The sequence below is a fragment of the Sus scrofa genome, chromosome 5, assembly GCF_054392235.1.
Source record: "Sus scrofa isolate SSC_HxYL_T2T_F1_AM1 chromosome 5, Sscrofa_HxYL_maternal_Yorkshire_Landrace_v2.0, whole genome shotgun sequence".
NCBI lineage: Eukaryota > Metazoa > Chordata > Mammalia > Artiodactyla > Suidae > Sus > Sus scrofa.
This window is the reverse complement of record NC_139387.1, coordinates 101173206-101198871: the sequence shown is the minus strand read 5'-3', so window position 1 is coordinate 101198871 and position 25666 is coordinate 101173206. Positions and strand designations below refer to the sequence as shown.

Here is a 25666-nt window from a genome sequence, read left to right as displayed (position 1 = left end):
AAGAGGGCACTGCAACCAAGCACCATATGCTGTTGTTCTCACTCCCCTGGGAACATACCTGCGCAGCAGCTGCCACTGCCAAATGCTCTGGGCGGCACCCAAACACTTGGTCACTGTTCCTTCCCAAGACCCCACAACTAGGAGCAGCTGGTGCAGCACCTCCTATGTGGGCTAAGTGGGACAGGGTACTTCTTGCGTGGTTTGCAGGCAGCAGGGGCAAACCGTCACAGTTATCCCTGATTCCAGAGGTTGGACGTGGCCCACCACCACTGGGGATACCTGAGCAAAAATCACTTGCAGCCCCATTTACCTCAAGGGCACATTGTGACCAAACAGCACCTGCTGTTGCTCTCGCACCCCTGGGAACATACCCACACTGCTGCTGCCACTGCCAAACTTTCCAGGCAGTACCCACATGCCTGATCTCTGTCACTACCCAGGATCCTGCAACTAGGAGCAGCCTGTAAAGCACCTCCTGTGTGGGCTTAGTGAGGCAGGTTGCTTCATGCATGGTCTACAGGTGGCAGGGGCAAACCACCACAGTTACCACTGACTCTAGTGCTGGTCATGGCCCACTCCCAATGGGGTCCCTGAACAGGCACCACTTGCAGTTCCAGTCACCTCAGAGGAGGGCACTGCAATTGAACATGGGCTGTTGTTGCTCTCACTCCGCTGGGAACTCACACACCCTATGTTGCTACTGCCAAATGCTCTGGTCACCTTGAAGAACTGCCTAGAGCTTATTACCACTTCCCAGGGCCCTGCAGCTTTGAGTAGCCTGTGCCACCTTCCTGCAGGTCCTTGCTGCTGTTGAGAGCTCAATGACCAGGCACTGACTGTTGGCCCTACCCATTGCCTCCTTCTCCCTGAAAACACACTGAGCATCCTGGGAATAACAGCCTGCCCACACTGAAGAAAGAGACAGTAAATATTCACACTCCCACCCCAAAAGTAAATAGTAAACCCCCACAAAATACAAAGGGATGCTCTTGCATAGAAGTAGCCCTCCAAGACTATGGGTTGGCTTCCCTAAACTCACAGAAAAAGAAAAACATAAGCAAGATGAAGAAGCTTAGAAACCATTCCCACTTAAAGGAACAGGATTCATATGAAGCAGCAAACAATGAAACAGATCTCTGCAGTCTAACAGACATGAGTTCAAAAGGGAGATACTGAAAATACTGAAGGAATTAAGAGAGGATATGAACAGTAATGCAAATTCCTTTAGAAAGGAACTGGAAAATAGGAGGAGCCAAGAAAAACTAGGAAATTCATTTGCAGTGATACAAACTGAGCTAAAGGCAATTAAGTGCAGAATGAATAATGCAGAGGAACAAATTAGTGATGTGGAAGATAAAATAAGGAAAATCACCCAATCAGGACAGCAGACAGAAAACGAAATGAAAAAAAACCATGGAAGCAATATGAGAGACCTATGGAAAAATATTAAGTGGGTCAATCTATGCATAATAGGAATTCAAGAAGGAAAAGAAAAAGGAGATGGAAAATGTATTTGAAGAAATTGTAGCTGAAAACTTTCTAAATCTAAATGATACTGATATCAAGATACAGGAGGCACAAAGGGCCCCAAATAAGCTGAACCCAAAGAGGCCCACACCAAGACATATTATGTAAAAATGGCAAACGTTAAAGACAAAGAATTCTAAAGGCAGCAAGAGAAAAGCAAAACATTAATTATAAGGGAATCCCCATAAGGCTATCAGCTGATTTCTCCACAGAAACACTACAGGCCAGAAGGGAGTGGCAAGATATATTTAAAGTGCTGAAAGGAAAAAATTTGCAACCTAGAATACTCTATCCAGCAAGAATATCATTTAAAATAGAAGGAGAAATAAAGAATTTCTCCAACTAACAAAAGGTAAAAGAGTATAGCAATACTAAACCCATTCTAAAGGAAATACTGAAAGAGCTTCACTAAATTAAAAAAAAAAGAAAAATGAAAAAAAGAAGAATTAGGATGGAGGAAACCACAACTGGAAAGCAGTCACTTAAGTAAGCCAGCATACAGATCTAAACATGAAGATGTTAAAAAAAAACCCAAAAACCAAAACAAGACAAACAAAACCAGACATCAAAATCATACAATGTGGGAAAGGAAAGTAAGAAAATAGGGATTCTTTTTTTTATTTTAATGATGTGTTTGAGCCTATATGACTATCAGGTTAAAGCAAGCAGATATAGGAAGGGGTTAACATACTTAAAAAACAGGGCAAGTACAAATCAAAACCGAATATTACATTCACAAAAACTGAAAAGTACTCAAGCATAAAATAAATGGAAACCAGCCAAAAAAAAAAAGAGAAACAGAATTAACTGGAAAACAAGGTTTAAAATGGCAATACATATCTATCGATAATCACCTTAAATGTCAATAGAATGAATGCTCCAATCAAAAGGCACAGAATAGCTGATTGGATAAAAAAGCAAAATCCTTCGATCTGCTGTCTACAAGAAACTCACCTTAGGACAAAGGACACACATAGATTGAAAGTGAGGGGATGGGAAAAGATATTTCATGCCACTGGACAAGACAGGAAAGCAGGAGTTGCAATACTCATATCAGACAAAATAGACTTTAAAATGAAGGCCATGAAGAAAGACAAAGACACTATTTAATGGTTAAAGGAGCCATTCAAGAAGAGAATATTGCAATGTCAATATATATGCCCCTAATTTAGGAGTACCCAGATACCTCCCACAAATACTAACAGACATAAAGGGAGGAATTGATGGGAATACAATCATAGTAGGAGACTTTAACACCCCACTCACATCAATGGACAGATCCTCTAGACAGGAAATCAGTAAGACAACAGAGGTCCTAAATAACACAATGGAAAAGTTAGACTTAATTGAGAATTTCAGGACATTACATCCAAAAAAATCAGAATATACATTCTTAAGTGCACATGGAACATTCTCAAGAATTGACCACAAAATGGGGCACAAAGCTAACCTCAACAAATTTAAGAGTATAGAAATTATTTGAAGGTGTTCCCATCATGGCTCAGTGGTTAAAGAATCTGACTAGGAACCATGAGGTTGCAGGTTCGGTCCCTGCCCTTGCTCAGTGGGTTAAGGATCTGGCATTGCTGTGAGCTGTGGTGCAGGTTGCAGACACGGCTCGGATCCCGCATTGCTGTGGCTGTGGCATAGGCCAGAGGCTACAGTTCCGATTAGACCCCTAGCTTGGGAACCTCCATATGCTGCTAGAGTGGCCCAAGAAATCACCAAAAAAAAAAAAAATTATTTCAAGTATCTTCTCTGACCACAGTGGCATGAAACTAGAAATCAACCACAGGAAAAGAAATGAGAAAAAACTTACTACATGGAGACTAGACAACATGCTATTAAAAACCAGTGGGTCAATGAGGAAATCAAGAAGGAAATTAAGAAATACCTCGAGACAGATGATAATGAAATACAACCACTCAAAAGTTATGGGATGCCCCAAAAGCAGTGCTCAGAGGGAAATTCATAGCAATACAGGCCTTCCTCGAAAAGAAGAAAAATCTCAAACTGACAACTTAACCCAACACCTAAATGATTTAGAAGAAGAACAACAAAACCTACAGTCACCAGAAGGAAGGAAATCAATAAAACAGAGATTCAAAAAACAGTGGAAAAAAATCAATCAAACCAAGAGCTGGTTCTTTGAAAAAGTAAACAAAATTGACAAACCTCTGGCCAGACTCATCAAGAAGAGGAAAGAAAAAACCCAAACAAAATCAAATGAAAAAGGAGAAGTCACAACAGATACTGCAGAAATACAAAAAACCATCAGAGAATACTATAAACAATTGTATGCCAACAAATTTGACAACCTGGAAGAAATGGACAACTTTTAAGAGACTTACAACCTGCCAAAACTGAATCAAGAAGAAATAGATTAACTGAACAGACTGATCACTAGGAATGAAATTAAATATGTCATAAAAACACTCTCTACAAATAAAAGTCCAGGACCAGATGGCTTCACAGGTGAATTCTACCAAACATACCCACCCAAAGGGGAACTTATACCCACCCTCCTTAAACTTTTTCAAAATGTTGAAGAAGGAACACTCCCAAAGACATCCTATGACACCACCATTACCCTAATTCCAAAACCAGACAAAGATACCACCAAAAAAGAAAACTTTATAGCAGTATCTTTGATGAATATAGATGCAAAAGTTCTCAGCAAAATTTTAGCCAACTGAATCCAACAACATATAAAAAAGATCATACACCATGACCAGATGGGATTCATCCCAGGTGCACAAGGATGGTTCAGTGTACACAAATCAATCAATGTCATACACCACATTAACAAAAGACAAGTCAAAGACCACATGATCATCTCAATAGATACAGAAAAAGCATTTGACTCCAACATCTATTCATGATCAAAAGGCTTACCAAAGTGGGTGTAGAGGGAATATACCTTAACACAATAAAAGCCATTTATGGCAGGAGTTTCCGTCGTGGCTCAGTGGTTAACAAATCCAACTAGGAACCATGAGGTTGTGGGTTCGGTCCCTGGCCTTGCTCAGTGGGTTAAGAATCTGGTGTTGCCATGAGCTGTGGTATAGGTTGCAGACGCGGCTGGGATCTCGAGTTGCTGTGGCTCTGGCGTAGGCTGGTGGCTACAGCTCTGATTCGACCCCTAGCCTGGGAACCTCTATACGTTGCAGGAGCGGCCCAAGAAATAGCAAAAAGACAAAAAAAAAAAAAAAAAAAAAAAAAAAAAAAGGCCATTTATGACAAACCCACAGCAAATATAATATTCAATGGAGAAAAGCTGAAAGCCTTCCCACTAAAATCTGGAAAGAGACAAGGATGCCCACTCTCACCACTGTTACTCAACATAGTACTGGAAGTCCTAGCCACAGCAATCAGACAAACAAAGGAAATAAAAAGCATACAAATAGGAAGAGAAGAGTTAAAACTGTCGCTGTATGCAGATGACATGATACTACATAGAGAAAACCCTAAGGACTCAACCCAAAAACTACTTGAACTGATTAACCAATTCAGCAGCGTAGCAGGATATAAGATTAACATTCAGAAATCAGTCACATTTCTGTATACTAACAATGAAATATTAGAAAAGGAATACAAAAATACAATACCTTTTAAAATTGCACCCCAGGGAATACACCTGACCAAGGAGGTGAAAGACTTATATGCCGAGAACTATAAAACATTAATCAAGGAAATTAAAGAAGATGTAAAGAAATGGAAAGACATTCCATGTTCCTGGGTTGGAATAATTAATATTATAAAAATGGCCATACTACCCAAAACAACCTACAGATTGAATGCAATCCCTATCAATTTACCCATTGCATTTTTCACAGACAATTGACAGAACAAACAATTGACAGAACACTGTAAACCAGCTATAATGGAGGAAAAAAAATCACTATGTTGAAAAAAATATATGAAAGCTCCTAAGTATGGCTAGAGAAGAGTTTAGGATAAAAATAAATGGACCCAACTTAACCAAATTCTATCTGGGACACCTCTGCTCACACATTAGGATATTGGGTGTTGTTGTAATGCAGACAGATATCCCCTTAGTGTGCAAACAGAGAACATGAGTACCCTGGGAGATCAGGGAGGAAAGTGATGAGGATGTACCAAAACCAAGTGTGGATGCAGCAGAGGACAGATGCTGAGCAAAGCCATTTGCCCCAGGCATCACCGTTGTTACTCTAAGTGGATCTTTTTGGATTCGAAGGAATCATCTCATTTACTTGTTGTTGATCCTCTAGACCAGAGATTGGCAAACTTTGGTCCACAGACCAAAAGCATGCCACATATTTCTGTAGGCCCCAGGAGCTAAGGATATGGTTGGTTTTGGTGAAATTTACATAAAATTGAAATTTCAGTCTCTGTAAATGAGGTCTTATTGAAACACTGCCATGCTCATTAGTTTACATACTGTCGATGGCCACTTTCATACTATAGCCACAGAAGTGTAGTTGTACTAGTGACTCTATGATCCAGTGCTGACTATCTGGGTCTCTCTATATAAAGTTAGCTATACATACTTGAGGTGTTTGCCTGATCTTTCTTTTTGGATTGAACAAACAATTTTCTTAGGGGAAATAGAGAACAATATTTATAGAATGCTTATTTGCTATGTCATTTCACCTGGTCCTAGTAACAACCCTATTTGATAGATGTTAACACACTATTTTATGGATTAAGGAACTGAAGTTCAGAAAATTTAGGCAATTTAAAAGATTGTGTAGGTAGTAGATTTTGGAGCTGGGTCTCAAATGTGTTATTTCCCATACTCCCATGTGCCCGAGAGGGTAGATTTGTTGTGTCAATCCCAAAGCAAAGATGAATAGAACTATGGGATAGTAGGGAAGGGAGTCAGCAGTTTAATGAGTATTTGGTCACTGTGTTGGGACCTGGTGTATCACCAAGCTGTCTCAGAAAAACTGACTCAGCTTCTAATAGGAAGACAGCCATGAGTATTTTTTTATTACCCATGGATGGTTCCCCTATAGGCTCTCTTTTTCCTAGGGTTGAATGCTCTTATCGGTAAGACCAAAGTAATTTATAAGAAAGGCTCTTTCCATACTAGTCTTTATTACAAGAAAGAATATTAACCTTAAACTGAATTCAACAAATCTTCCCAATTTTCCAATATACGGTTGAAGTAGCTCAATTTAAAAGTCACTCTTTGTTCACTTTTTAAGTATCTGCAGATAATATAGCAGCAACTGCAGAAGTGGGACTCTGTTGAAACAAATTATAGTTGTCACTGATTGATCTCCAAAGGCATATTTCCTTTAGAAACTGGTCTTTGAACATTCACTGAAAAATTTATGGTGCTTTAAATGAAAGGAGCTAAAATATAAAAGATGAGGATTATTTCTTTATGTGGTGGCAGGATAGCTTAAAGATTAACTGTTTCGCTGATTGATCCAAAGCATCACAGCCAAACAGACATTCAGAGAAATGAACTAATACTTAAGTTACTAAAAATAAATGTTGGTCGTGTTGTAACCTATTCATTTTTTGTAAGTAGATATGATCCACATTTGATTTGTAGGGAATGAAATGTCTCTGCATTGCTGTCAATAGATTCTTCATCCCTACCGTCATTTTTCTTAAGTAGTTTTTACATTAACTTTCTCTCACTGCATTATTTTTCTTCCTCAGAAGAAAGAAATGTGCAAGTGCTAATTGTCTTTTGCTTACTTGCTTATTCCTGTTCTGCCTCCAAGCCTACCCATGTGCAACCCACCATGGCCCACCTCCCATCCCATTGTTGTGTTCCTTGGAAAGCTAACTGTGATGGAAATAGCTACTGGATACAAGGGCTGTGCGGCATCTGAAAGCAGGACAAAAGCCTTAAGTATAGAAATTCTAAGGGGCGGTTGCTCGAGGTCAGGTGGTAATCAGGGAGGCAGAGGTAGACCCTCCATAAAGATGGCACTTCTAAGAATGGAGCATTAATCCCTGTACAGGGATCACCATAGAGAAGACGTGCTCAAAATATGTCTTCTCTTCAATGTAGTACTATCTAAAGGAGCAAAACAGAAGCAACAGAAACCCAAACTATGAAACGCCAACATTAGGGGAACTTTTCAATAATTGTGCTCTATCAACACAGTGAAGATGCTCATTAAGATGATAATCATAAGTCTGTGCTCAAGAAACCATCACATGGAATAGGATAACATATGAAATGATGTAAGTAGAATAGCAGAGCTAAGAGTCGGAGTCTTGGACTAAAAGAATGCTACTGACTTGGGGAATTTAGACAGAGAGGGAGAGAGAGAAAGAGATAGAAAATCTGGGGATTAGAAGAGGAGAGGGAGGAGGGAGGGAGAGAAAGGGGAAAGGGAAAAGGAGAGAAGGTAAAGATTAAACAACCAGATCTCAAAAGACAAGAGAAGGTACAGCTACAGTGATCTGGAAATTGGAAACTAATATCAAAGCACACGTAGATAGTGTCGGGACCTGAGCAGACAGTAAATACTTTGGACAAGGAAGCTAAGAATGAATGGATATTTTCTACTTTTATGAAGCTTATACCTAGAGCATTTTATTATGGTATTACCAGACATTTTTCTTTGAATACCATTCGAGGGGAGCCTTCTCATCATCATTTTAATAGTTGGGGAAAGGGATTGATACATACATTATTAAATTATTTTAAAAGGGTTGCTGTTCCTTCTTGTCTAACCTTAATAAATATGGAAGTTGAGAAATGATGTTTGTGGCACTTAAGGTTCTGTGATTGCAGTCTGTCAATGAAAAATAGAATCTCACTTAAGAGAAATTATCACAGTTATCTAAAAAAGTGAGAAGCTAAAAATGAATTCTAAAGAATAAGACATTGATTTTTAAAAGTACAAAGCTGCTGTCTAGCCTGTTAAAATTTAGAAAGTTTACATTTTATTTTTGACTTTACCATGCTTTTGTAAATGTATAGATCTGTTCAGTGAGATAATAGAGATAATTGAAAATAAATATATATGCTTGAGGAAGAGAATATTTTACGGGTATTATTACCACTCTTGGAATACCAGTTAGAGTGTGGTTTCCTCTTATCCTTAAAAACCATCTGAATTGTTGGTACCATTACTGATTATCAGCACAAACTATAGAAATGAAAGGTTTAATTGATTTTTGAAATTACTTTGTATTAATGCTCCTTTTCACCTGTAGTTGTGCAGAAGAAGAAATTTTTCAATACTGTTGTTATTAGTCATATTATTAGCACCTGTGGATGTCAAAGATAGGCAGATGGTTTATAATATCTGCATATTGATAGAACAAGAGCGTGGCAGACTTCTTTGGAAGACTTAGCCAGTTATCATGTCTCTCCCATCTCATCATCATCAACATTTGTACATGAAAGAAATGTCTTCTTATGGGCAAATTTGTGTGTGGATGTAGGTATGTCTGGTGAGGTAGGTATGGGGCTCTTTCAGGGCTTGACATAATGAGAGGACAAACATCTATTGTGGGTTTAGAATCATTTACCGTTTGGGACCGTGGACCGCTTAAGAGAGAGAAGAGTCGCTCAATCTCTTTGTTGATTCTGATACAGTAAACTTTTAAAGCTTCTTTATGCTGTCTTTTTTTTCTCAGTATTTATCTGAAAATAAGAGTGTACATCATAAAATGATACATGTACTACTTATCACTATGTAATTTTATGGTTAGATGGTGGTATAATTTCATGTTGTAGACGTTTATAATGTTATGGCATTGTTTAAAACTCAGTAAAGGAGTATTTTAGGAAAGTATACCTTCAAAGAACAATGTTTTCTTAAGCTCATTCTGTAGATAGATACTGTACTCACCAGACTGTTAGATTTACATGTTTTTTCCCCTTTACCTTGATGAACTCTACAGCAGTTTTGGTGGTCTTTAAAGTGTTTTGGTCTTTGCTCTTTAACGCTTTAACTTTTAAACATTGTAATTACGAGAGTTCCCATCCTGGCTCAGTGGAAATGAATCCCACTAGGAGCCATGAGCTTGCGGATTTGATCCCTGGCCTCATTCAGTGGATCTGGCGTTGCTGTGCGCTGCGATGTAGGTCACAGACACGGCTCAGGTCTGGCGTTGCTGTGGCTGTGTGCAGGCCAGTGGCTACAGCTCCGGTTGGACCCTTAGCCTGGGAACCTCCATATGTCTCAGGTGTGGCCCTACAAAGAAAAAAAAATGGTGATTGCATATCATTTACAATTCAGATAGGACTACAAGGCTTCTTCCTGCTCCCTTCTCTTGTTCCTCTGCTCCCCACCACTGTTTATTCTTTACATACCACAACATCTCTAAATACCATTTTTCAAACAACACTTTGGGTTTTTCAGTTATAGGTATTTTCCAGTATGAAGGAGGAGAATTAAGTCTCTTAGGTTCCTGTTCCGCTTCCAATGGCCCCTGGCCACCAACTCACATTCATCTCTTCCTAACCTCTCCGGGTAGCTAATTAGGGCAGGTCAAATCTTTAATGTATACTGTTACTGTGTAAACATTTTAGCAGGCAAGCCATATTATGTACTATGGTAGAGTTTTTATTTTCTTTGGATTTAATCATTGTCTCTTTTCCAGTTGTTTACTTTCCCTTGTATCTCTTGCCAAAGGACTTCCCCTAATCATTCAAACTAATAAACAGAACAGGTATTTTATCATTGCGTTCTTACACACATCTGTCTTGCAGCCTTCTGTCCTCTTTTTCAGAAGCGATTAGTGGCTCTCTAAGTCTGCTACCAAACTTCCTAGGATATTTCCCCATCACCCTGGATAGTCTAATTGCCCCTTCCCTTATTCTATCTCATATCCTTAATGTCACATCATCCTTGTATTTGGTGTACATCCTGGGTTTACATCTGGTTGTAAAATAATCACATTAGCCAAAATAAAATTGATTTAAGTTTTGAGATGTTTTAAATGTTGAATAACGATCCAAACTGTGTGTATTAAGTTTTTTGCAACAATTAACATCAGTCTTTAAGATGATTACTAGATCCAGTGTACCTTAATTTGGTGACTGCAAGTGACCCACATGCTGCAGATTTTGTTTCTCATGCTTTGGTTGCTGGTTTTAGGTTAATAGCAGATGTTTTCCTTTCTTTTTCACATCTTTGCGGCTCAGCTTGTAAATTTCCTTGTTCTTTTTCAGTACCACTTGATGCCACCACTCCTGCAATACAAAGGTTAACAGAGTCCTTTTCCTATCTCTTAATTTCCCTGTAGGAGTAAAAAAGTAAACCCACCCTTAGACAAAAAGCCCATGACTTATGTGGTTTTTTCTTTTTTCTTCATGTCTTCGAGTAGCTGCCAAATTTTGGCTTTCCTTTCTTTATAACATCTTTGTTTTCTTTCCTTCCCTCAGCAGCATATGAATGAGTACATTTGGTAAGCCATTCCTGGAAATACCCTGATTCATACTCATATAAAAGAAATTAATGACAATTATTGACTAACCTTTATTCTCTTCCAGTGTGGTCCCTTAGTGCATGTAGATGACCCAGCTAATCAAACCTAGGTGATTGATCTAATCATTCTGTGGGCCATTCTTTCTTTCTTTTTTTCCAAACATTCGGCAAATATAAGGAATAGGCAATTATTTGGCTGAGTGGGACTCATCTTAAACACACTTTATTTATTTTTTATTTTTTATTTTTTTGTCTTTTTTGCCATTTCTTGGGCTGCTCCTGCAGCATATGGAGGTTCCCAGGCTAGGGTAGAATCAGAGCTGTAGCCACCGGCCTATGTCAGAGCCACGGCAATATGGGATCCTAGCCGAGTCTGCAGCCTACACCACAGCTCACGGCAACGCTGGATCCTTAACCCACTGAGCAAGGCCAGGGACCGAACCCACAGCCTCATGATTCCTGGTCGGATCTGTTAACCACTGAGCCATGACGGGAACTCCTTAAACACACTTTAAATTGCTATTATTCTTAATAGACCCTTTATTTCACTCTCAGAGTAGCTGGTATCAGTACTGTTTGAGCATTGTTGGCTTAATCCACATAATCCCTGTTACCAAAGGACCAAAGATTTCAGGTGGTGTGACGTAGGAAATTGAAAAAGAAAGTCAGTTTGTTGTGTACGTTTTGTGTATCATGCATTATGGTATGCCCTTTCTTATTTTACACCTCCTAGAGTGGAAACTCTGTGGACAGGGAAGTTTGTTTTGTTCACTTCTGTATCTTGGGTGCTTTGGACAGTGCCTGACACAGAGTAGGCTCTGGATGAAAAAAAGATAGACTGTTTTATGGCTCAGGGGTTAATGAATCTGACTAGCATCCATGAAGATGCAGGTTCGATCCCTGGCCTTGCTCAGTGGGTTAAGGATCCGGCGTTGCTGTGAGCTGTGGTGTAGGTGGCGGATGAGGCTCGGATCCTGTGTTGCTGAGATTCTGGTGTAGGCCCGCAGCTACAGCTCCAATTTCACCCCTAGCCTGGGAACCTGCATGTGCTATGGGTGCAGCGCTAAAATGAAAAAAGAAAAAAAAAAGATAGATGGATATGGCATCTTGTTTAACCCTGTCAGTAGCCCTTTATGTCCTTTTATCAACAAGTTTAAGTAGTTTGCTTTCATTCTTATAGAAAATAGCAAACATTAACAGGTGGGATTCAAATTCACGTCCATATGACTCTTAAGTTTATGCTTTTTAAAAAATATTACATTGGCCTTAATTGGAAGTTCTTTCCTGTTTAGAACCATATCTTTCCATGAATGGCACAAAACCCAGTAGAATGTTGGATGTGTGCAAAAATGTGAAAAAACAAAATGAGAGTCCTTTACATAAGTTTAAGTACTTTTAGTCATTAGTTTTCATCAGGATTCTATATTTTGTCATGTCTTGGCACAGAACTTAACACTTATTTTTCAATTTTTCTCTTAACACAGTCTACCCTGTTGTCTTGTGAGTCTTAGGAGAGTCGTCAAAGGGTGCAGTTTTCAGTGGGTAGGTTTTCAGAAATCACTCATTGTTTACTTCAGCTTTCATTATAATGAAACAGTGATCTGCTTTAGACATCCTCTCTTGAGAACCACTATATAAAACACTATACCTGCATCGGATACAATACAGAATTCAAAAAACTCTCTCATGTTATTTTAGAAATGCCTGGTACAAGTTGTTTCAGTATCTCAGTGCAGCTTGAATAAGCTCAAAGGTATGGATTCATATAAATCCATTCCTCTTAGTATTTAATGAGATAAACAGGTTCTATTACTTGTTCCCCTAAAAGAAACCCTAATTTAAACTCCACTTGTAGCTTAGTTATGTTTTTTTTCAATTATACACAGAAATTTCACTTTTGAAGGAAGTATGACCATATCCTGTAAAGAGCAACGGACTTGGCAATGCTGATCTATATCTGAGTCATAGCTTGATCAACCCAATGGCTGTTAGAACTTGAGCAAGTCATGCAACTTCTCTGAGCCTGAATTGATTTGTCTGTAAAATGTGGACCAAAGTTCATACAATAAGTGTCTCTTGGAGATTCTGGTGTAGGCCCGCAGCTGTGTTGTGGACATTAGATGAGAGAATGTATATGATAAAAAATTATATATTGTAAAACATTAAACACATGTCTTATTAGTATTATAATTAATATCTGGATTCATGGAAACTCTCTGAGTGAGCTGTTCCCAAGCCTTATAAATGGTACAGTTTCACTATCATCAATAGTAATACATTCCCCCTCTTTCTTACCTTTTCTTTCCTGCTTCCTTCTGAAAACTGATTTGAGACCTATTGCAAGGAAAATATGGGAAGCATGATGAACAAAATAGAAATGGAGAGAGGTTTTGAATAAAGAAAAGTGAACTATTAATGGATACTGAGTTAATACGCACAACACTAAAACTGAGCACCAACTTTGGATTGTAGAACCTCGTGTTACTAGCATAACTACGGCTGCTTATTAGGATGATGCAGAGAAACTGGCCATTTCTAAGCAGAATTCTAACTCATCTAAGAAAAATGAATTCTGTTCATGTCGCATTGTGGCTCAACACATTCAGATAACATAGGTTGAACACTTATGCTGTACACTGCGCTAGGCACTGAGTAAACACTGGGGAACGAACTGGACATATCTTGACATCAAGCAAATTTGGGTAACAAGTACAGACATGAGAAAACCACAGCCCCTGGTAGTTAAAACATAAAATCTTATAAATGATATAAATGATATGAAGGAAAATAACTGGGTTTCATAAGAGGGAACAACAGGGGCAACTTATTTTAAACTTTGGAGGGGGTCAGGCACATGCTCTCCAAGGAAATATTGGGTGCATTTTAAACACATATAATTTTCTAAAAGCTAATCATCTGCACTTTTGCACATTCATTAATCCATCCATTCATTCATTTGTTCAAGTAATACTTGAAGATCTCTTATTATAGGCATAGAAATGAAAATAATAAGTTAATTTTTAGAGAAAACTTATGTATCATAGAAGAACCTTATGTATAAAACCTTCTTTGATCTGTGTAATATTTCTCTGAGACAATATATGTTTGTATACCCATTTTATAGATAGAGAAACTCTGGGGCAGTAAAGTAAATGACTTGTCAAACTTATTTCAGTGTTTTGTGACAATGAAAGGCTTCCACTCCATAGTCTTACTCCACATCACTCACCTTTACACACCAACTAACTTATTACATGTACTGAGCTCAACAATAAAGAAACAGCAATGCAGGCAAATAACATAAAAAGAGCATTGCAGTATTCTCAATCCTAAAATATAGGTATGTAAATGAATCTGTGGGGTACAGGAGAGATCCAACCATGTACAAGGGCCATGCTCCTCAGGGAAGTATTTATGTGACGTACATCTTGAAGTGTGGGAAGAGAGCCTAAAGCCTATTTACTCTTCTAGGATGAGCAAAATGATACATCCTTTGAAAGTCTGGAAGGTGAGAAAGAGGAAAGAGTGACAAAGCATCTGTAAGCCCAGAACTGTAAAAGTAAGTGGTTGCTTTGAGGGAATTAAAATATTTGAGTATGGTTCTCATTAGAGGAGGAGTTTAAACTTAGACTGGAAAGGTAGATCAGGGACAGATCACAAAGGACCTTTGATCCAAGGTAAGGAGTTTATGCTTTGTCTTGAATACCGTGCAGGGAGCTGTTTTGACAAGGGAACTGGTAGTAAATTTGCGTTTTATAAAGATGTCACTAGCAGCAACATAGGGGACAGATTGGAAGCGGTGAGATGATCAGACAGGAGGAAGCTGCTGCAATAAATGAATTGCAAAGTGATAAGGACCCAAGAGAAGAAGGTGGAACTTAAGATATGGATTAAAACTCTATTTAGAAGATCAAATGTTAAGGATTTGGAAGATCACTTGGGTGTGAATTTTGAATGAGAAAGTTGTAGTTGAGGACAGTTTTGCAGATTTCTAATCAGAGAGACTGAGCATAGGATGCCATTCACTGCGTTATAGAAACTGAGGCCTAGGATAGATCTTAGAGAAAAGAATGCACTTACACCTGAGCACAAGGGGTTTGATGTCTCTGTGAGATGGCAGATGTCCCATAGTTAGTGGATTATGTGGATCTAGAGCATAGGAGTGAGTTCTGACTGGAATTACGGACTTGTTACCTAAACCAAGAAATAGTCAAACAGTATATAGTAATGAGAGGAGAAAAGACACTCATTCAGCTCTAGGGAATGCTTGTGTTAAGGGAGCAGTCAAAAGAAGAGAAGACTTCTGAAAGTGGAGAACATGACCACAGATGAGAAAAAGAGAAGATACTATTGTCCTAGAAGGGGGGAGATAATTTCATAAGAGAGGGTGTGACCAGTAGCCTAAAATGAATTTCAGGGTTAATTTAGTTAAAGGCAGGAAGTTCTTACTCAATTTGGAGATATGGAGGTTATCTTTCATTTTAATCACTCAGCTAGTGCTTAATGAGAGATTATTATGTGTCAAGTGCAACGCAAGGCACTGAGGATGCAATATTAGCAGGAGAGATAGTTGTGTCTGTATTCATGATGCTTGATCTCATGGTGTGTATTTAACAAGACAGCCTCAAAATAACCACCAGAATCAAGAGAGCAGTCTGGATAGTGGGAATTTCAAGAAGAGAGGTCCTCAGTGAAGGGTGTCTTTGAGTTGGTCTTCACTGTGAGCCGGTCCAGAGAGTACAAAATGATTTCTGATGGTTCAAGGTCAGTTGACACTTTTCCTGTCATCCTTTTGCCTCCTTCTTATCGCTGCTCCCTCTTCCTCTTTAGGCACAAAGTTGGAAAAAGGAAAACCTAAAGCAGGCCCTCGCTGGTGGAGAGAATGCTTAATGTTAAAATCAAATTTGGAGTTTTGATTAATACTTGGATAAGACATTCTAATTATTGAATAGATACTGAGTTTGAAACATAAACTGACAGTCTGGCCATCTATTACTTAATATTAAGCAGAGAAGCCATGGGATTGGCCGAGGTTTTCCTCCATGAACAGGGGACAATAACCCTGAATTAATTTTAAAGTTACCCTAGGGACACAAAATTGAGGTTAACTTTGCTATTATGTCAGGAGTTATGAATGAGGGAGGGTTACAGCAGATTAAAAGGTGATAAGAGGTGAAGACTGAAAATAAGTGGGAATTTCCTTTTTCAAACATGCTTAAAAGTGGGAAAGATTGAGAGGGAGGTAAATCATGGTGAGTTTTTTTTTTAACATTGGAAAAAAAATCTGAGCGTATTTTTATGCTAAGGGAAAAGAGTAGAGAAATAAATGTAGAGTGGATGACCTGGAACATGTAGTTAAACCTGATCTTCACTCTTGGAACATGAATAGTAGCAGCATAATCAAGAAATGTGTTGTTTCAGAGTTCCCTTGTGGCACAGCAGGTTAAGGATCTAACATTGTCACTGTAGTGGCCTGGGTCACTGCTGTGGTGTGTGTTTGATCCAAAAAAAAAAAAAAGAAATGCGTGGTTTTTTTATAAATTATTTTTTCCCCAAATACTCAAGTTTTTCTTTGTCTTTTCCAAGACAAAGAATTCACTAGTCCCGGTGAAATTACTCTAGTTTTACAATAACTTGGAACTTATTGGAACCTTGGAGGATTGAATCAAACATATAAGCTCCAGAACAAAGTCTTTTATTCACTTTTGTTGTATAAATTTTGTTTATTCCTGCATTCCCAGCAGCTGTAACAGTACCTGATGTACAGCATATGTTAAAACTTATTTGGTGAATGAATACCTTATGAATAGTAGCAGAAACCTAAGGGTGAATAATAGTGAGTGAAAAGTTCCACATTGAAAACAGGAATACCAGCTCACAGCCTGTTTGAGTCAATCAGGTTTAAAAATCAGAAATCAGGAAGCCTTGGAATTCCCATCGTGGCGCAGTGGAAACAAATCTGACTAGGAACCATGTGGTTGCGGGTTCGCTCCCTGGCCTCGCTCAGTGGGTTAAGGATCCGGCGTTGCCGTGAGCTGTGGTACAGGTCACAGACGTGGCTCGGATCCCTTGTAGGGGCTACAGTTGCGATTACACCCCTAGCCTGGGAACCTCCATATGCCCTGGGTGCAGCCCTGAAAAGACAAAAAAAAAAAAAAAAAAAAGCAGGAAGCCTGAAAAAACTTTTGGTCTTTAAGTGAACGTTACTTAGGTATTCATTGAACATAGTTTAATGTGAAACTTTTGTTAGTTATTGGATTTTTATTTATTAAACATGAGACGGATGAGTAGCTTTACCTATGTTTTGCCTTTACCAAAACTCTGCAAAATAGGATGAATCAGAAAGGAGAGAAGGGAAATATTTGTGTCTAGACTGCTGTCATTAAACTAATGGTGGAACCAACAATAAAATCCAAGTTTCCAAATTCAAAGATGCTATAAAAGATAAATTTCTGGAGCCATAAAATTCCTTCAAATATTTTTAAAAGAGAAGTCTATAACATTCCCAAAACGCGCTCTCATAGCTTAGGCTAAGTGCCACTACATTAAAGAGAGAAAATGATTTGAATTCCATCATTTCAGACCTGTGCTTATTTATTCAGTCATGCTGGAGTGGTTGTGAGTGTGTGTGTGTGTTGTGTTTTTTTAATGCATACAATTTAACAAAATGAGTCTTATCATGCACTATATGGATATAGAATTCTGACATTGAAAATTATGGGCTGGATTCAACAAAAAGATCATGATTACAGCCTTTTTATTGTATAGTTTCTCCCTCTGCATTTTTGGCATGTAAATGGCACCCCTATTTATTATTGTCAGCTATTTTCAAAATTTAACCACTGGCTTTAATAATAATGATTATTATATTTATAGAAAACTGACAAAGTAGATGCAGTTTGTTATTCACAGAGTTGCAGGTTTTCTATAAATAAAGGAAGGTGATAATTATAGTAAAAGCATATTTTGCATATGAATAACAGCACCGGAGTGATACTTATTTCTTAAGCTTTAGTGTGTAAAGTAGCTAGTTAGGGTGATCATCTTCCTATTTAAACTGCCTTTCATTAAGGTCACTCACTGCTTCCTGTATACTAAACAGTGATTAAACAAGAATGGATACGTTTGTAGTTGGTAGATGCTTTTGTTAAACCATTTTCTGTAGCACTGTTCCTTAGGTAAGGTTTTAAGCAAAGGTCTTTCCTGAAACTGTATCTCTGAAGAGGAGATAAACTTGTTTTTGGTCATTTGGTTAGATGACCTCAGATCATAGATTGGTTCTAGTATATCCTGAAGCTAACTTGAAGACTGTCTCTGGCTTTGCAGATTCATATGTGCTTTGGTTAGCATTTTCAAGATTCCTCCTCGTTCTTCCCCTTTCTCAGTTTCCTTCTCTCCTACTGATGCTTCCTGAAATCATGTACCAAACAAACTCCTTACACTAAACTTCTTGCCCTAGGGTCTACTTTTAAGGAAATCAGTTTAATTTATGGGTATTCATAATTGGAATTTACATGATAATATATATACAAGGCAAACAGCATTCAAATCTAAAGCCATCAATTGGAAATAATATTGATAAAAATTACTGTCATTTTATTGAGTGCTTGTTAGATAATCATGTGCCAACAGTGAGACTAGATATTTTTACCTACTCCTGACATCTCTCCCTAGGAGGTAATTGTATTATTATGCCTATTTTATAGATGAAAATATTGAGGCATAAAAATTGTAAGTCACTTTACTAAGATTCCATAACTAGTAATTATTGGAGTCCAGATTTGAAGCCAGAGCTCCTATCACTCAGCAGAAAGTCCCCTTGAATTACAAATTCCTTAAAAAATTATGTCCCCTGAGAATATATGCATATAATCCTTGTAAAATGTAAATATTATTTCTATATTTTATTTTGAACCTAAGTGCTATTAGTTTGTGTTGCTGAAGGTTTCATGATAGACTGAAATAAAGGTTTTATTTTCTTTGAAAAGTAATTGAATTTTGGTCACAGACCATAGTAACCAATGTAAAGAATTATTCACAAGGACAAATGAAACTTGAGATGTGGTAGTCACATGAGCCATCTACCACCTGAACAGTTATTTCTCCTAAGAAAGAAGGCTTGGGTCCAACAGTTTGAAGTAAGAAAGTGATACATTTTTTTTTTTTTTTTTTTTTTTGGAGAAGATTCTTACTTCTGGTTTGTTTTAAAAGGAGGAAGTTTTTATTTTCTGTGAAAGTGGAGCCAATGGCTCATACTAACAAATTCAGGATTAAAATCATATTTGTGAAACAGCAAATAAGAACCTGGCCTTCTTAGCCATCACTGGTTTAAAATTAACCAGATAAGATTGTGTAATTATAGGAACCCTACTATGAAACAGAAATATAAGCAAGGTTTTCAAGATCTAAAAATCCACCTAGCTTCTGAAGATTCAATTGTGCTTTACAAATATAGCAATCTTTTGTACATATTAAAAAAATTATAAACACTGGCCCTAATCACTTGCATTTATTTCAGTAGTACCATCGTCATAGTGAAAACAATTAAGTACCATTCTGAGGAGTTTAAGTACTAATATCTGGCAAATAGTCAACTAATTTTCTCTTTCTATACAGTGAGTTTACCTTTCTGTGGCTCCGAAAGAAAATTGTTTCCATTCTTTTCTCTTTCTTCCTCCCTCCATTTCTCCCTCCCTTCCTTCCTTCCTTTTTTCCTTTCCTCCTATTTCCCCTTCTTTCTTTCCCTTTCTCTCTTTTGGAAATAAATGACGTAATTTTGTTTTATTTATAGTTTTAGTCAAGTTTATATACACCTTTTTCCCCCCAGATAGACTCAAAATCTGAGAGAAAAAAGGAAGACAACTCTTAAATTTCTTTAAGTTAATTATAATTATGTAAGAAACTATTGTAAAATAGAAAGTCAATATTTAAACATTCAAACATGTTTGTTTTCTAAGGGAAAGAATAAATATCAGGAAAACAGCACATTTAAGAAAAAAGTGCCATGCAGTTATCTATATGAAATTCTGCCAACAAATACGTTATTTAGTAATGTATTTGCAAAAGTAATTTGATCTTTTATAATTGGATAGAGCTAATACCTCTCTGTAGTATGACTAACGCCCATCATATTTCGCTTTGTGTTATAGTTAGTTACATACAAATCTTCCAGTCCAACTAAATTTTGATCTTTTCAGGGGTAGGTATTGTTAAATTATTAATGAATATTGTATACCTATCCTGTGACAAATTGGGTCCTAAGCCTTAGGGTTGATAAGGACGAAGGAGACAAGGTCTCTGGGAAAAAGATGAAAGAGATCAGATCAATGCTATACAGCAGTATACACATAGCAATCCAGGAGCCCAGAGAGTAAACACTCAGCCCAATCTCACAGAAGTAATGAGAGAGGGGGCGTGAGAGAGAAGGAGGTAAGTAAACACTAAATTAGTGTCAGCCGAAGTGCAAAAATATACATATTTATGTTAATTTTAAAAGATGATACAAATTTAATTAATTACAGGAATCATGAAAAATAGTTTGAATATTTATGTAATAAAACACTAAATGTTGATCACAAGATTTTAGTGAATTCATATGTACATAGCAAAGGACAGTGGAACATCTCTGGCAGATTTTATCAGAACTATCAGAACATCAACTGAGGCAGAAAATACTTAGCATGGTATGTCCAGCTTTGCCAAAATAATAAACCTCAAATTTATATCTGGTGGTATTTTATAGAGATTGCCTTTAACTACAATTTTATATTTCAGATAAAATGTGTTGAAAGTAGAGAAGCCAGCTATTCAGCCTATTTCCTTTAGCATTTTTTACCAGTACACAAGCGTGTGTGTGTGTGTGTGTGTGTGTGTGTGTGTGTGTGTCTGTTTTCAAATGCAGAAGTTTTGATTACCTGTGAAATGAATTCAGAACAGATAAGCCAGAGGGAAGCAGATGAACTCTTTGCCTTCGTTCATAGGGCTGAATTCCAGCAGAGAGCATGTGCAAATGATGCATTCAAGTTAAATCCTTGCCATGAAGAAGGTGATTATCCATGGAATGATGGAAGAAATAATGCATTATCACAACATTGGATCTTAACCTCTTGAAGGCAGGGGTAATATTTCATGCTCCTTATTTAGCACAGCGTTGACTGTTTTAGATATTCAGTGCATACTTGTTGAATACTTGATCAATATTTCATTTCATAGATTTGGAGGGTATGCTTCAATTTATTTTACACCTGGTCATTTCATCTCTGCTCCTCCATAGGGATGTTAATATGATTTAGTGATTCCAACGGTACCAGGCTACTGCCTCACCTCACTTCTTACACTATTTGTCTATTTGTAGTCCCTTCACATTCCATCATAACAGAGGACAGAGTTTATAGCATGTCTGATGTGTAAGAGATTTTTGTAAATACCATCATACCTCCTGGAATGGTGGGATTATGGCTTTGGCTAGCTGTAAAATCAGCTGAAGGAAAGAGTTGAGGAGCTTACAAGCTATACGTCTTTTCTCTGACTGCAATATGCAGACCCTTGCTTGCTTCATTAGCTCTCCATCACCACAACAGGCATTAACAAGAGAAATGGGAGGAGCAGATGTGACCTTCATCCTAGTCCTGGAAACACTAGTCTTTTTATATAATTCTCCAGTTCTCATAACATAAAAAACCGTTCCTTGAGCATTGATAAGATTCAAAGTGGTGTAGGGCTTTCTTCAACATCTTAACACCAAAAGCTTTGTTTTGGTTTTTCCTCCTAAGCAGAGAAATTAGGCTACATGAATACCAGTCTATAAAAATTCTATATGTCATGTGTAGGGGAAATTTAAATGGCCAGTTATTTAAAGATAACAGGAAATGCAGGTGATTGCTGTGTGGTCAATATAATAAATTAGAAAATTCAGGATGAAAGTGACTTGAAATTGTGCCAGGTATGGCAGAAGAGGAAATGGTTAATATCAAGGAGAACTGATTGGAAAATCCTTGCCAGTTAAGAATCTAGAACTGCTTTTCTGATTCCTATCAGCATCCCTCCAAAAAGCCTATTCATTTTCTATAACACTTCTTTTAACCACACAGACCTGACTCCCAAATGTCTAATTAAGTGGTCAGCCTATGAAGTGGCCATTATATTTAGAATTTGTAAGAAGACTACTTGTATTTATTTATTCATTTTTTCTGCTGTATAGCATGGGGACCAAGTTATAATGTATACATACTTTTTCCTCCCATTGTTGTGTTGTGATAAAAGTATCTAGACACGTTCTCAATGCTACACAGCAGGATCTCATTGTAATAGCATTCAGCACTTGATGATAGGGCGCTCCCATCCCACTATACACTTCAAAGCCTCTTTGAGCACTTGCCACTTGTACCAGGTACGGCATATTATTAAACAGGTTTTCAGTGCATGTACTTGCTTTGGTAACAAGAAGGAAAAAATAGCTTGCCTCTTTTCTCATCTTGCATCACAGTTCTGCAGAGCTGATTTGAGCTCCACTCTCCCTCTGAGTTTAGAGGAACAAAGGGTAAGACAAGAACTTAGTTAATAAAGCCTGCTGCTAATGATGACAACAACCTGGATGGAAAAGTAGCATGGCTATACCTAGCCTTTCACAGAAGCTGAGGGGTGAGTTGCTTTGAGAGGAAAAGGTCTTGCTTAGAGCCATCTGTTTCCAGAGATCTTTCCCTTGCTCTTTAGCTTGTCAGGTTTACGGAGGCCAGCCAGGGTTCAGGAGGTAGGAGAAGCCCATTTGTAACGATCAGGCAATCCCTGGTCATAGGTGAAAAATCATGCAAGGAACAGGAAATGCATAGAACACGCTCAATTATTTAAACATATTTGTTCAGCTCATTCATTCATTTTCACTTTAATGGAAAAAGTAGAAAGCTAACAACAAAGAAACCGCAGCTCAGCTACATTAAGGCTTCTATAGGAGCCATGTTTTTCATCCTCCTCAAAATAGAAATGCCTCTTATATGACACACCATTTGAGCCATGGAAATAAAGGTAGCTGCTCATTTATTTTAGTTCCTGCCCCTTCCCAGTGTGGTTTGTCCCTTTTGAACAAAGTAAGGCAGGCAGACGTCTGACATGAGATAACTTCTGCAAAAGAAGTGATTACATCTCTCTTTCTTCCTGAGATTAAAAAGATCTTTAAAAACAAACTGTGGTTTTATATCTGTAGGTATTAAATTCTCCCCTTGCATTTGCTTTAGTTCAATGTAGCATTTGTGTGGCTTATTACATCTTTCATGGAGCAGATCTAAAACCCTCTTTGTGAAGTGGAGGGTAATGGCATAGTGTGCCATAGGTCTTACAGATCCTGTTTTTCAGCCGGCAAGCAGTCCTTTGCAGAAAGGAGCTGCCATGCTGATGTGAAACATTTCTTTTTCTGGCTGAGGTTTAATTCTCCATTCACTTTAGGAATTGCTTCTTACAAATAAAATGTTTGATGGCTATTTTTCCCTCTCTGTCAGGCTAAAGCAGAGCTTGCCAAATTTAAGGGTAAATAAGAACCACCTGGAATGTTTTCTAAAATGTTGACTCCTGGGATCCTCAGCTAAGACACGGATTTAGTAGACTTAGGGGTTGGACCCAGGACCCTACTTTATATAAGTAAGCACTCAGCTGACCTGATGCAGAAGGTCATTTAGAGAAACACTAGCCTAATTCTGGAACAAAGCTAACATGTGAGTATTAAACAACTTTCCTTGCAAGATATTTTCTGTTTGATTGATGAGTTCTCTTTTATTTCAAATTGTCACTAAAAAGCCAGTAAATTATTTTAAAAAATGAAAAAAAAAAGATTTAAAAAGGAAGTACAACTACCTTGCCTTCTAGTGGGAGCTGTGAGTGCTATGTAAAAAACATGCAGTAGAAAAAGCAAATTAGTCCAGTTCGATTACAAAGCAGTACAAAATTCTAATAAAACCTGATTATAAGACATGAAATCCAATTCTTAAGTGTCTTGGTATAAAGATGCACCTATAGATTATAGAGTAGATGAGTTCAATAAGTCAGATTCTCTCATATGTTCCAGCTTGTTGGCTGTCACGTAAGCATACACTGCATGCAGAGATGGCAAAATGCCTACCATTCTAGTACAAATCTTGATATGCCCTCCACTGAGAAACCTAACACAGACCGACATCCTTTTCTGTTTTGGTTCACTTTATGGGTTGTTGAAGGGGAAGATTGTAGCAGGCCCTTTTTGAAAACACCTGGAGAGCAGGCACACCTGGAGACCCTTTCGTGAAGCCCAGGAAGGGAAAGGAGAATAGAAAACATCCAAAGTATTCTAGTGGACCCACGGTGATGCTGCTTAAACCCGACAGACAAGCTGCCAGCTTTGAGAATCTGGCAGCCTGTCTGCAACACCTGGAGAAATGATGGACTTACACCTTTTACAGCTGTATGTTACACAAGCCCTAGAGAAGTTGACTTGGATTTACACACACTTATCTGGTTCCTAGTGTTGAAACCCTCAGGAATTTTCAACCCTGTAGAATCTAATATTGCTAAAAAATTAACTCTTACTTCTTCAGTCAGTCAAGTGCAGGGTAGAAATTAGCCCAGGGAGGTGATTTGGAGAACAGGCTTTGGATCTAGAATGCCTAGGTTAATAGACTGGCTCCACCGGTTTCCACCTCTGAGCCAAGTTGAGCATGTTAATGAAATGATCTATGCATCGACTTTGTTCTGTATGCAGTGGAGATAGGAGATAATCACATCTATGAGATGAAGTATTAAGACTTCTTAGGAGGGCTCAATTAGTTAATGCTCATGAAGACTTATTTGGCACAGAGCCTGGCAAAGAATAGGCACTCAATAGATGTTGGCTTTATTACTATTTTTGTTGTTGCTATTGGTAGAGAAAACAGAAAGAACTGTGTCATTCTTAATTTGAAAATGTTTTGAAACTGTATTGAAGTATACTTTACATATGCGAGAAAGCACAAATTTTACATATCAGTAATTTTGGACACACACAGCTGTGTAACCAGCATTCCAATTAATATGTAGATTATCCTAAAAAATTCCCTAATGTTTGCAATCATTCACTACCTTCATCCATACCCTAAGAAACAATCTGATTTCTAAAACAACTATTTTGTCTGTTTTAGAGATTGATAAAGATGGACGCATACACAGTGTACTCTTTTGTGTCTCGTTTTTTTCACTCGACATGCTGTTTGGAAATTCATCGTTCCCTCCTATTGCTAAGCATTCCGTTTTCTTAATACACTATTCGTCTAATCATATATTGATGAATCCATAGATTGTTTCACATAAATCATGTAAAACTAGGAATAAAACTGCTCATTCTTATATACATCTTTTTGTGAAAATGTTTTATTTTAAATGATTTTTTTCTATTATTATAGCTGTCAGTTTTCTACTGTATAGCAAGATGACCCAGTCACACACACACACACACACACACACACACACACATATATACATTCTTTTCCTCACATTATCCTCCATCATTCTCCGTTATAAGTGACTAGATATAGTTCCCAGTGCTACACAGCAGGATCTCATTGCTTATCCATTCTGAAGGCAACAGTTTGCGTCTCTTAACCCCAGATTCCCAGTCCATCCCACTCCCTCCCCCTCCCCTTTCCCCTTGGCAACCACATGATTTTGCTTTCTGTGGAAAGGTCCATTTGTGCCATATATTAGATTCCAGATATAAATGATATCAAATGGTATTTGTCTTTCTCTTT

The 25666-nt window shown here is 37.8% G+C and overlaps 1 protein-coding gene across 1 annotated transcript in view; it reads left to right on the top strand.

Annotated features, from left to right (window-relative positions):
- LOC146403592 (uncharacterized) overlaps nt 1-25267 on the top strand; it is a 64857-nt gene extending 39590 nt beyond the window's left edge. The window contains exons 2-5 of the mRNA XM_085024912.1: nt 14394-14481; nt 20903-20967; nt 22408-22562; nt 24125-25267. Of these exons, the coding sequence (XP_084881038.1) occupies nt 14394-14465 (72 nt within the window). The 3' untranslated portion in view covers nt 14466-14481; nt 20903-20967; nt 22408-22562; nt 24125-25267. The remainder of the gene's footprint in view (nt 1-14393; nt 14482-20902; nt 20968-22407; nt 22563-24124) is intronic.
- The last annotated feature ends 399 nt before the right edge of the window (nt 25268-25666 follow it).